A 13,321-nucleotide genomic window follows, 5' to 3' on the forward strand; every position below is an offset into this window, starting at 1 on the left:
TCTGCTGGTTGGATAAGAGGGTGGGACATTTCAGGAAGAAAGAACCACCTTGGAGAAGGCACCGATGTCTGAAAACCCCTGGTGGGTGTGTTTAGGGAACAGACAGAAGTTGAGTGTCAAAGCTTTGGAGGGTTCATGGCAGTGAGGCAGATGGGGGCACTGGATGGGGCTGGAAATAAGGGTAGAGACCCCCCCCACCCTGCTTTCAGTCTTGTTAAGGAGTTCTGGCTCCAACCTGCAGGAGTGGGGAGGCAACAAGAGGTTTCAAACCATTATGTAGTTTCTGTTGTGGAGGGAAAAGGTAAAAAGAAGAGAGCACAGGTGGGGAAACCACAACAGTGTGGTCAAACTTCATTGACAATAAAAGACCAATTCAGTATGAATCTTAAATTTGTATCTAAAACAAGCCCTCAATTATGTAAGAAAGAACTGACAGAACTTAATTAGAAATAGTCAAATTCACCATTGTAGATGGAGATTTTAATTTATCTCCTTGAGTCACTTACAGAATACGCAAACAAAATATCAATAAGGATATATAAATTTTGAGCCACATGATTCACAAACTTGACCTAATTGATATATAGAGAACAATAGTTCTAACAACGTGTTCTACATTCCCTTTTTCAAGAATTTATTTTTAAGTACTCTCCATACCTAATGTGGGACTCGAACTCACAATGCTGAGATCAAGAGTCACATGCTCCACTGACAGAGCCAGCCCGGTGCCCCTACATTCTTTTCAAGTGCACATGAAAAATTCACCAAAATTGACCATATGCTGGGTCATAACCCATATCTCAACGAATTTCAAAGGATTGAAAACATACAGAGTATGTTCTATGACCATAACGGAATTAAGAAATCAGTAACAAGGGGCACCCTGGGTGGCTCAGTGGGTTAAGCGTCTGACTCATGATTTCAGCTCAGGTCATGATCTCAGGGTTGTGGGATGGAGCCCTGAGTGGGGATCCTCACTCAGTGGGGAGGCTGCTTGAGCTTCTTTCCCTCTCCCTCTGCCCCCACCCTCCCCCCCCCACACACACACTCACTCTCTCTCTCTCTTAAATAAGTAAACAAATCTGTAAAAAAATAAAAAAAAGAAATCAGTAACAAAAAGAAAGAAAATCTCCCATGACTTGGAAATTAGGGAACACGTTTTCCATGGACCAAGGAGAACTAAACTGCAATTAGAAAATATTTTGGGAGCATCTGGGTGGCTCAGTCATTTAAGTGTCCAACTCTTGATTTCAGCTCTAGTCATGTTCTCATGATTGTAAGATCATGTTCCCAGGATTGTAAGATCAAGCCCTGCATTGGGCTCTGTGCTGGGCATGGAGCCTGTTTAACATTCTTTCTCTCTCTCTCTTTCTAATAAATAAACAAATAATAAGTAAATAAATATTTTGAACTGATTGATAATGACAATACAATATATCGGCAGAACTTGTGGAAAGTTCAAACAGTTGTTGCAAGGAAATTTATTGTGTGTGTGTATATACAAACACATATATATTATAAAGAATATATTATATATTATAAAATGCATACATTAGAAAAGAATTAGAAAAATAATAAGGTAAAAAATCTGAGCACCTGTCTCAAGAAGCTAGAAAAATGTATTACAAATTAAATCCAAAGAAATTATTAGAAATAGTAAAGAAAGCAATAGAGATCAAATAAAATCTTAAAGTAAAAAAGGGAAAGGTGTTATAAAAAACAATCACCCGGGACGCCTGGGTGGCTCAGTTGGTTAAGCAGCTGCCTTCGGCTCAGGTCATGATCCCAGCGTCCTGGGATCGAGTCCCACATCGGGCTCCTTGCTCATCGGGGAGCCTGCTTCTCCCTCTGCCTCTGCCTGCCATTCTGTCTGCCTGTGCTTGCTCTCTCTCCCTCTCTCTCTCTGACAAATAAATAAATAAAATCTTTAAAAAAAAAAAAAACAAAAAAACAAAACAATCACCCAAGTCAAAAGTTGTTTCTTTAAAAAGATTAATAAAATTAGTAATTCCTGCAGTGAATGGGTGACTCAGTGGATTAAGCATCTGCCTTAGGTCATGATCCCAGGGTCCTGGGATCCAGTCCGGCATCAGGCTCCTTGCTCAGCAGGGAGTCTTCTTCTCCCTCTCCTTCTGCCCCCTCCACTGCTTATGCTCTCTCTCACACGTGCACACACCCTCTCTTTCTCTCTCTCAAATAAATAAATTAAATCTTTAAAAAAATCAGTAACTCCTACCAAGACAGGTAAAAACAGAAGTTACCTATAACAAGCATGACAAGGGGGACATTACTACAGATCTGTAATAATTATATAATTATAATTATATCCATATATTAAATATAATTATTATAAACATATATAATGTCATAATAATTCTGACACTGTGGTCAAGGACACAAGGGCTTGACCGGAAGCCTAGGCAGTAGAGATGAGAACGAGGTGATGGGTTTAAGATCTTGAGGGGGTAGAATAAGCAGAACTGGTTGAACTGGGTGTGGGAGACAAATAGATACAGAATTTTGTGTAGGGTTCTCATCTTAGGTGACTGTGTGGCCAGGGGTGTTACTGGTGAGTCTGGGCACCTCAGATGGAGAAACAAGCTTGGGGAAATGGGATGAAAACCAACTTTTTCTCTGTTTAATTTTGTTGCCTTTTTTTTTTTTTTTTTAAAGGTACTTACTTTCTAGGATGTGGAAACTATTTGTTCGAGCTGGGAAGTCTAAATATTGTGCCAGAAAGAACTGAGGTTCAAATTCCAATTCAGCTACTCAAAATTGTATGTCTTTATGGTAGTTAATTGCCATGTCCCCATCTTACTTTCCTCATCTGTAAAATGGGAGATAACAGTACTTATTTTAAAGGGATGCTGCAAAAAATAAATAAATAAATAAATAAATAAAGGGATGCTGCAAGAATGAAATAAAATAATATGTGTCAAGTATTTGGCATATAGTAGGTGCTCAATAAATGGTAGTGTTCCTTTCTTTCCTCTCACTCTTTCCTGCAATCATTGGAGTCCTTGGGACCATGGGTCTATTCTGATATGTGTTTAAGCAGCTGGGAGCAGGTGGTTAAAGAGGGAGAGCTCTCATTTTGTTTTCCTTGGGGAGCCTTTATTGTAACTTAGGGATTTTTTGGAACATGGGTTCATGCAACAACTAGGCTTTCTAATGGCTTGCAGGGCATAGTTGCTTGAGGGGCATAGTTGCTTGAGGAAAATAAAGGTGTGTCAATATTGATATGGTATTAATGTGGTATTGATATGGTATGATTCTCAAACTTTAGCAGGCATCAGAATCATAGATCGTTAAACACAGTCTTTTGCTAAATGGGCAAAAGGCTTGAGCAGACATTTCTTCATAAGATATACGAATGGCCAACAAGCACACGAAAAGATGCTCAACACCACTAATCATTAGGGAAATGCAAATCAAAGACGCAGTGAGATACCACTTCACAAACTTCACAAACAAAACCCAGAAAATAACAATTGTTAAGAGCACATAGAGAAGTTAGACTTGTGCACTGGTTTGTGGAATGTAAAATGATGAGCTATTGTGGAAAACATTATGGCGGGTCCCCCAAAAAATTAAACACGGAACTACCACATGATCCAGTAATCCTACTTCTGGGCAATTACCCTAAAGACCTGAAGACAGTTATCTCTAACAGGTAAATGTACCCATACATTCATTCATAGCAGTATTATTCACATATTTACAATAACCGAAAGGTGGAACCAACCGAAATGGCCACAAAGGGATCAATAGATAAAGAAAACATGTATTACGGTATTATTCAGGCTTAAAAAAGGAAGTACTGATACCTGTTACAACATAAATGAACCTTGAGGGCGTTATGCTAAGTGGAAAAAGTCAGCCACATATGATTCCAGTCCCAAATATTTAGCAGTGCAATTCATAGAAAGTAGAATGGCGGTTGTCAAGGACTGGGGGAGGGGAGAAATGGGGAGTTATTGTTTAATGGATATAGAGTTTCGGTTTTGCAAGTCAGAAAAGGTCTAGAGATGGGTGGTGGTCGCTGCACAACAATGTACACGTACTTAATGCCATTAAACTTAAAGATGGTCAAGATGGTAAGTCTTACATTATGTGTATTTTATCACATTTTCACCTGTCTCCCCACGCACAGCTGGGCGCCGACCCTCAGAGCTTCTGATTCGTTGGATCTGGAGTGGGGCCTATTGGTGAGCATTTCCTACAGGATCCCAGGTGATGGGGATGTTGCTGGGGCGGAGACCACACTAAGGGATCAATGCTGTAGGAGACCAGGTGAGTGGAATAGGGAAGGGTGCTGGGTTCACTCCCGCGTGGATATGGTTGTCATCAACGATTGCCAGGTGGCAATCGTTGAACGCTTCTTCTCCTCTAGGTTGGCTCGCAGCCCAGTCAAGGGGCTGCAGATGGGCAGCGCTAGAATATAAACTCAATCCTTAACTTCCTTTGGTCCTTGGTGTGGGTGTGGGTGTGAGACCGAGAGGGAACGACAGACCCCGCGACCCCCGCAGGGCGGCCAAGCATGCAGCTGCGGGGAGGATTCTGGAAGCCTCTCCCGGCTGGGGGCCCGAGGCTTGGTGGGAGGTGCTGCAGTCCCGGCCCCCCGCTCCCCCTCCCTCCCCGCCCCCGCTCCCCCTCCCTCCCCCCCCTCCGCCCCCGCCTCCGCCTCCGCCTCCGCCTCCGCCTCCGCCTCGGTCCACGGGTCTATGACTCTTGCGGTCCGCCGGGGCCGTCCGCGGGGTGGGCTGGCGGCCGGCAGAGGGCGCCGGCGCGCCGTCCCAGCGCCAGCCTCCGGGCCGCCCACCCCGCGGGCGCGCCTCTCTGCAGTCCAGCACCGCCCGGCCCGGGACCGCTTGCTCCGAGCGCGCAGACTTCTCCGCGGGACTGAGGACGCCGCCCGCCCCGGGCCGCCCCTGCGCTCGCCTTCCGCGCCCGCTCGGCCTACCGCCCCCGGGCCGGCGCCGCTTCCAGCCAGAGTCGGAGCGCCGAGCTCCCGCCCCCGGGAGCCTCCCGGCCGTCGGCGGACCCCGCGGCCCCGGCGCCCGCGCGCTCGGCGCCCTGCTCGCGGGGCACAGCGGAGGGCGGCGGCCGGCTGGGGATGGGCGGCCCGGCGGCGCGGAGGGGCGCCGGGGGGCTCCGCGCGCTGCTCCTGGCGCTGGTGGCCGTGGGGACGCCCGCGGGCGCCTACAACCTCGATTCGCAGCGCCCCGTGCGCTTCCAGGGGCCCGCCGGTTCCTTCTTCGGCTACGCGGTGCTGGAGCACTTCCACGACAACACGCGCTGGTGAGTGCCCCCCGCGACCCCGGCCCGGCCGCCGCCCCCGCCTCGGTCCCCCGCCGGCCGCCGCTGCCTTTTCCGGCCGCCTCCAAGCCGCCGTCCCGAGGGAGAAATTGCAATGTCTCGGCGGCGCGCAGCTCGGCCGCTGACGACAGGCGGGCAGGGCGCGGGACGCCGGTCTCTCGTCCGGCAGAGGTCGCGTTGGGCGCCTGGGGTTGGAGGCGGCAGGGCCGGCGCTTCCCCGCGGTCCCAGCCTGGCGTGCGCGGGGAGAACCCCGAGAGCGGTCCTCTCGGCCTCCCAGCCGGAGGAGACTTGGCTCTCTCGCTCGCTCAGAAACTTGGTCCCTCTGCCCCCGGGGGCCTCAGCCGAATGCCCCAGGCCCGAAGTGACCGGGCACGCAGACTCCTCAGTGTTCGGGAGCTCTTAGTGACACCCCACCCTCCGTTCCGCGGCGCCGAGGAAGTGCAGTGACCCCGGGACCTGAGGGGGACAGGCTGTGTATGTAGGGGAGGAGTGAGGCTCCCCAGAGGTGAGTTTCAGGCAGCCCGAGGGGCACACTGCGGTCCAGAAGCTTCCTCCTTCTTTACAATACCTTCTTGAGGAAGTGAGGCGAGAGGGTCCAGGATGCTGGAAGGGAGGATGGTCCAGGACCCTGAGTGACAAGCCTGGTGCATGACCTCTGAGACAGCCTGGGCCTCATTTCACCTAGGTCCTCTGACCTGGAGACAAGCACCTGAAGTTTTAACAGAGGGATGTGGTTTTGTAACGTCAAGGAATCCAGTTGCTCCCCGAGCGTCCCGAAGTTTGGGAGCTCTCCCCATTAAGTGCCATCAGCTAAGAGGCACAGACTGTGTCCCCAGCCCCTGAGGAGAAGCTCTGAGATGAGCTTGGTTCCTCTTTGACCCTTTCCCTGGGCAAGTGGAAATCCCACAGCACACAAGGGTCACCTCCTCATCAGAGAGTTAGTCGGTGGACAGTTCCCCTGTTCAAGGTCATGTCCCAGTGGGTGCCGGGTGACAACTAGTCTGGAGTTGGTTTTGTTGTGTGGTCACCAGTGTGGGTGTCCTTAGGGGATGCAGGTTAGGAAGGCGAGGTCCTTAATGTGTGCCATGCGTGTGCCATGCAGCTGTGTGAGACAGTCACTACTCTGAATGGGACAGAGGCTGATGGAAAGGGTGAGTTTGTAGAACTGAGTTCTGAAGCATTGCTGGAAGGGGGTGCGGTATGGGACAATCTGTGACTGGCCAGCCCATTAGCAATCCTTTGTTGAGGAGAACTGCCTCCAAGAGAACCAGTTTGTAAAGTCCTGTGTAGCCCCTGTCCAGTTCCACATCTCCTTCCCTACCATTTCTCCCAGTTGCCAAGTTTAAGGCCAGACTTTTTCTGCCTTGCTAAATCCCCTTTTTAAAGCAAAGCAGGCTAAACACCTTTTCCATGTCCAGCCTGCTCAGAGTTCACTGTGGGCTTTGGATTTGGTAGACAATGGAGCCGGAATGGTTGGAGAACGCATCCCAGAATCATCCCCGCCCCCCCCCCCGCCCCGGGCTCCTGGACTGTGTGACCTTGGCACAAAGTATGTGAGGCGAGTGGGTCAGGAATAGAAGGGCTTCTCTGGGTGGGGGGCTCTACAGGAAAAGGCAGGCAGTGCAGCTGGGGCACTGTGTGGGATCTGTAGCTGCACGGGCTAGGGCGCCTCTGGGCTCTATGATGTGGCTCAGCTCACGGGAAAAGTGCCAGGACCTGATCACCTGGATTTGGACGGGCCACACGTCAAAGCTGTTCTAAGTGGGGAACAACTGGGTGTGGGAGGTGGGAGAGGCAAGAGCGAGTTTGACATAGGAAAAAAGTTGAATCTGCTTTGTTTCAAAAGGGAGATGAGGAAAAGCTGCGTGACTGGAATAGGTTCGGCAATTGTAGGAAACGACAGACTGGCCTTCAGCTTGGCACCCGGGGTATCGAGGGAGGCGGGGTGTGCAACTGGAAGGTAATGCTGGTGTGTGGCCTTGGTGCCAGTGGAGATGTGGGGCAGATATTTCCAGGGCCCAAAGGGACCCATCACAGCCAGGGTGCTGGTTCAGAAGTACCCTCTCCAGTCCTGATATGAGCATTAGAGCATTAGTCCTCCCATTCGAGGACTTGTCCCGACAGTTTTCCAGGGGCCGACCAAACTTGATGAAAATCTTTTTAAAGCAATTTTTTTTTCTTTTTTTGCCCCACAATGTCTTAATTTTCATTATAGTTTTTGCTGTGTCCTTGCTACCTGTGCTCTTGCTGTTTTTTCCAAGTATTTTCCTCCTTATCCTTTTCTCTTCCCTCCCTTCCCCCCAATATTCTTTGTCTTAGACCTTAAATGTTATTCTCAGCTGATACACTGCCCAGACTTGTAAGGTGTGGCTTTTGAAGCAGTAGACGTCCAGCCTCACCTCCTTTCTTTCTTTTCTCTTTCTCAAGATTAGACTTACCACAGGGCTAATGAAACTTCCACCAAAGGCCTCTTACTCACATGGGCCCCTACCAAGACCCTGTGCTGAATTTTATAGTCCTAATTTTGTATTTTCTTAAAGATAGTCACCCTAAATTTACAAGACTTAGGCTCAGTGGAGTCTGGATCTACCCTCTATGTCTCTACCCTAATTTTAGCTCAAGGATTGTTTGACTTAGCGACTGATTGTCGGTCTCTTCCTACCAGGCAGTCCCAGGGCCCTGCATCTTTTAGCCCCGCTTGAGGGACACGTAGGTTGTTTCCAATTATTCATGATTATAAACAACAGCAGGGGTAAACATCCTTGTAACTAAAGCCTTGCGGACATCCTTAATTATTTCCTTCGAATAAATTCCTGGGCTTAGAATTGCTGGGTCAGAGAGAAGGGAGATTTTGAGGTGTTTTGTATGCATTTACAAAGTGCCAGTGAAGTTAACATGTGTACTTTAGAGAAATGCATTAATTCAGGCCCTGAAATTTTGAGTGATTTGCTAAGGGGCTGATCCAATGCCTGAGAGGAGCTTAGCTGTCTACGTAAGAGGAACTAAAAAGATCACGAATATAGTCAGAATGGGTGTGGAGAGTAAGTGATCGACATGAAAAGGAAAAGTAACACACTGAAACTTTGTAAAGAAAGAAAATGTTAATTAAACCTTGTATCTGGTGTCTTTCTTCTCTGGAAATTACTCTTTAGCTTAATTCAGTATTAGTGGTTTAATAAGTTGGCTTCCTGCTTTTTCCAGGCAAAGGGATTTGTTCTAGGCAGGGTAAGGAGCAAGAAGAATGTGCTGATGGGGGCGGGGATAGAGCCCAGGCAGCAGGGTCAGCATGGGCTCTGCAGGTGGCAGAGTGGAGGGGGGGGTCCGTGGCATTAACATGGAACCCAGGTACACATCACAGAGCATGTGTGTGCACCCTGCCGGGAGAGCCAGCATTTCTTCTTGAATCCCATAACCAAGCATACCTGTCAGTGCCTTTTTTCAGCCAAAATTGTCAGAGGTCAGAAAGTTCGAGATTTCAGCAAGAGCAGGGGGTGACCTTGCTTTTATAAACCCTGGGGCTTGAACACAGCTCCTGCAGTGTTGCATACTGAGCATTTGGTGCTCAGACCCTATTCCTGGTCCCTCTGTTGTTGACCTCTAGGCGGTGTGAGTTGTCACTGTGGCCAGGTGGACTGGAAGATCCTGGACAGTGTTACAGATGTCATTTGTATCTGTTTGGATGCAAGCATGCACGTGACTTGGTTTCCTCTTTTTCCGACAACACTCAGAGGGTGTCTGCCTGCCAGAGCTGGCTTCCTTGCCTGTACCTCTCCCCACCACCCCCCGCCCCTGGGTCTTCTTGCACCCTTTGAGCAACGGCAGTAGGTGCCAGGGAACACGGACAAAGCCGATGTCTGTCCCCTTTGCTTACACGCGTACCCGTTCTTCAGCTGCGGGGCAGACAACTGTAACACCCTGTGATATATATAAATGAGGCCGGCTAGCGTCCAGCCCCCAAAGTGGGTTTCTTTCACACCCCTCCCCCCCCCTTCCTCTCTGCCCCAGACGCCCTGGAGTCCGAGGTGGTTGGGTGCACTGGCTTCCTCTCTGGCGACGTGCTTCCTGCCCCATCTCCCGGGACACATCCAGACGGCTGTGCTCAGGCGCAGAGCAAGTGCTCGGAAATGGAAGACGCGCCGGCTCTCTGCTCTGTTAGGGCTGTCAGAGCATCATTCGGTGAGGGATAGGAGGTCATTCAGAGCCCAGGAGAACATAACATTCTCTGCTCACATTAAGGCTGAGAATTAAAACGAGCTAGACGGTTCTGCACTGCCAGTGCCTTTGCCATTAGCCAGATGGATTGCTATTTTAAATAAAAATTAATTACAACCACATAAAATCAAGAATTCAGTTTCTCAGTTATACTAGCCACGTTTTAAGCGCTCAGTCTCCACCTGTGGCTGGTGGCCGTCACACCGGACAGCACGCAGGACACTCATTGCAGAGAGTTCTGGACAGTGCAGGTTTAGAGCAATGAATTAAGGCTTAAAGGGCTAGACCAAGATCTGATGAAGGTAGAAGGAAAAGGAAAAGCACGTTTGTGTATCAGAACAAGTGGAGGCGCTTGGAGTGAGCTCAGGATTAATAATGGCTTTTGGTTCACAAGGTACCAGGAATGAGGTCCTGCTGCTCCCTCTGGTCGGGAGGGAATTAATCAATTAATTAATCCATTAGTTAGGATTAATAGTGGACTGCCAGAGAGGCTGACAACTTTGCCTTTTCCCTTGTCAGACAGCGAAGAGCCTTGTCTGCTAAGGTAGAGGGCTCAGGAATGAAGACTCCACTCACATCCAACACATGAAGGGATTGTGGGGTCCTAGTCTGGTGTCCCAGGCAAAAACTAAGCTGTCGGCTCCGATGGGGAAGAGGCTTGTCCTTGGGCAGGCACAGTTCAGAGGGGCAGAGTGGGGAGACCCCCCCCCCCCCGTGAAGGTAAAACCTGTAGAAGGGGGACCCTGGGATCATGGGCCCTCCTGTCCCCCGCTACCCGTCTTTGTGAGGAGACATCCGGAAATGGCAGCGAGCGCTCTCCTAACCTGCACGGTGGGTGTCTTTGCTGAGTTCTTCAGGCCCGTGCCAGGCCTTCGGGTGGAAGCGTGGCTGCACTTGCCCATCTGGATTTTTGGAAGTGGCATTTTCAGACCTTATTCCTGGTTCTTATCACCCTGCAGAGCCTGCTTTTTCAAGCTGTCAGGAAGGCATGGAGTGTATGTGAGACCTGACCTCTAAGGGGCCCAGAGAGTGTCTCTTGGGGTCTCTAGGGTTTTTCCCTGAGGATCTGGAGAAGCTGGCAAGGGTGCTGTTTCCTGAGCTAGTGCTGAAAGCTGGCAGGAGCAGAGGCCACTGTCTTGCCCAGGGGAGACCCTTCTGGGGCAAGAAGACAACTCTTCTCAGCCACTCACTCACAGCTCTGGGTGTGAGGGTGTGAAGACCTGGGCCCCAGCCAGCTCCGATTCCCTGCTGACTTGCTGCTGGTCCGGAAATGGTCTTTTTCTGATAACTCTTACTGTGCTTTGTCTAGGGAAACTGTTGTTTTCGTGTGTATTAAAAGCAGCCACCCTGTTCTCAGAAATCCACGGAGGAGGCTGTAACTTTAAGAAATAAAATATTGATAATTCCATGGGGTAGTATTTGCTGGGCATCTATCTACAAGAGGTCAAAGGCTTTCACAGGCATCCTAGTCTTTAGCTGAGTCTTTGGGACAAGTTGGTGAGTGGTTTCCAGTTTGCTGATTGGAGAACTGAAGCTTGGAGTTACCTTGTGCACAGCCTGCCCCAGCCTGCCACAGCCTGGGTGATCGATGCACAATGACTGAGGACTTATATCCAGGGGTGTCCTCTGGGATGCTCACGTAGAGACAGGAGTACAAGAGAAGTGTTGGGGTAGGGGGGGAGGGGCTATGAAAGTTAGGGGGCAGGGAGCAGGACTGGCTAGGGAGAGCCTCAGACTGTGCTGTAGATCTGATTAGGGTGTCTATCAACTAGACAGGGACCCTCCCCCCACCAAAATCGTAATCAGTCGTTGGCTATGCCTGCCTGGGAGGAGTGTGGCCTCAGCTTGATTGCTCTGGCCATCCTGAAGGGACTGTGGCTGGGAACTGTCAGCTGACTGCCCCCTTGCCGCTGAATGGCAGGTGGCACATGGAGCCCATCATTTGTGAGTTGCTGTTAGGAAGGTATGAGATGTGCTCCTCGGCCAGCAGTCGTGGCTGGATTATCTGTGCCTTTGCTTGTTACACTGGGTCAGCATGGATTCTGGAACATTAGGATTCTGGCCTCAAGCAGACTCCAGAGCATTCTAGCTGCCAGCTGATACCCGGGGTGCCTCTTTCTGATTTCAGGAATTTCACAGGTAAAGGATGGAGGAGGGAGAGAGTCCCCCCTCCCCCTTACCTTGAACCAGGTAGCTGATGAGCTGCTGACCAGAGGGAGCAGCAGGACCTCATTCCTGGTACCCTGTGAACCACAGACCAGTAAGCCAGGTGGATTGGTGACCAACCGAAGCAGAAGAAAGTATTTTATCACGACCTTCCATTTATTTATGTTTGTATGTGGTATGCATGCATGCCAGAGGGAGACTTAGAAAGTGAAAGTGAATCCAAGATTGGGAAAAATCTAGAGTCTTTGAAGCCACAGGCTTCCTGGGTCCCCAGTTTCTGCTTTGTGGGAGAGCAGAAAGATCTTCTGTTGTGAGTTTCCGTTCACAGCTGAAGCAACGTGGTGGCAGCAGCCAAGCCCGTTGAGTACTTAGCACATGCTGAGTACTGTTCTACACGCTTTAGGTGTATCAGCTCATTTAATGTTCCTGAGGCTCAGCTGGTTGTCATTCTGGTCCCATTCACAAAGGGGAACATTGACACACGGACGTGTTGCTTGCATAGTCACATGGCCAAAGTGGCAGAGCTGGGGTGTGTGCCTTTGCTTCTCACAGAGTCAGGAGTCTGAATTTGAGGCTTCAAGGTATCCAAGCATTTGTCTCATGAGGTTCTGTCCTGCCTGGCTTTGCAGGAAAAGTTTTGGATTTATTACAGTGGCCGCTTCCCTGTGGGGTACTCATGCGTGACCCACTGGCCACCTTTGAGGGGATACTGGGGCTCTGCTTTCCAGAGATGCTTGATCACCGAGGAAACAGGGACCCAGAGATTCCACTAGGGACATTTGTAGAGCCTGCTCTCAAACCACGTCTGTGTGAGGGTAAGACAGAGTGTCCTAGGAACGATGGCACATTCTGGAATATTCCATGTATCCATCCTAACCTCCCTGGGCTGTTTTGTTACCATATCTTCATCCCCATTTAAGAAGCTCTATTTAGAGAGGGGATGGGGAAGGTAGCTGTGGCGGCCAGTGTTCAGGACTCCTCCCTGGATTTATAACTTTATCAAAGAAACCCACATAGTCAGACTTTCTGCACCAATGTGTGAGAGAGGATGCTTCGTGTCCCCCAAAACCTGAACCTAAAAAACACAAAACCAACTTTGTTGGTTTCCATGTCCACACATCTCTTGGTGTGTTGAAGCCCAGTGGCCCTTCCTACGCCGTCCGGACTGCCCGGTGTTCCAAAGCTGCAATGTGTGCAAAGCCTAGAGCACAACTGGCCTTGTGCAGGATGTTCCAAAATGCGGGACCGCACTTCTTACCCACCCCAATGGGTCCTAGGGGGTGGATGTTCCAGACCCAGGGAGTGGGGTTCTTCCTGGCTCTGCCTTCATTGTGGCCCCTGATGTCCCAGCACCAACCAAACCTGTGGTTTCTCGGTCTTAAAAGGGGGGCTGCCGAGATGCATGAGTGCATGGTGGTCCCTGCAGGTAGGCTTGCCCTGCCCCCGTGTAGCTGTTTCAGCCTCAAGGACGTTTGTCGGGCCTCCAGGCCCTTCAGCAGTTTGAGTCTGGTTCGGCTCACTGGAAGAGAGGAATAATAGTTTCTCCCTCATCTCATTCTTGCCTTAAATGAGGGGATGTCTGCAAAGCCTGGAACACCACCTCCAGCACATAGGAAGCCCTTG

The 13,321-nt window shown here is 50.0% G+C and overlaps 1 protein-coding gene across 1 annotated transcript in view; it reads left to right on the forward strand.

Moving 5' to 3' along the window:
* Nucleotides 1–5,116: 5,116 nt before the first annotated feature.
* The window catches only part of LOC111159088 (integrin subunit alpha 9), a 333,563-nt gene continuing 325,358 nt past the window's right edge, over nucleotides 5,117–13,321 (forward strand). The window contains exon 1 of the mRNA XM_022521479.1: nucleotides 5,117–5,301. Coding sequence (XP_022377187.1) covers nucleotides 5,117–5,301 — 185 coding nt within the window. The remainder of the gene's footprint in view (nucleotides 5,302–13,321) is intronic.

Source organism: Enhydra lutris, unplaced genomic scaffold (genome assembly GCF_002288905.1).
Source record: "Enhydra lutris kenyoni isolate GAN:26980312 unplaced genomic scaffold, ASM228890v2 scaffoldscaffold66, whole genome shotgun sequence".
Lineage (NCBI taxonomy): Eukaryota > Metazoa > Chordata > Mammalia > Carnivora > Mustelidae > Enhydra > Enhydra lutris.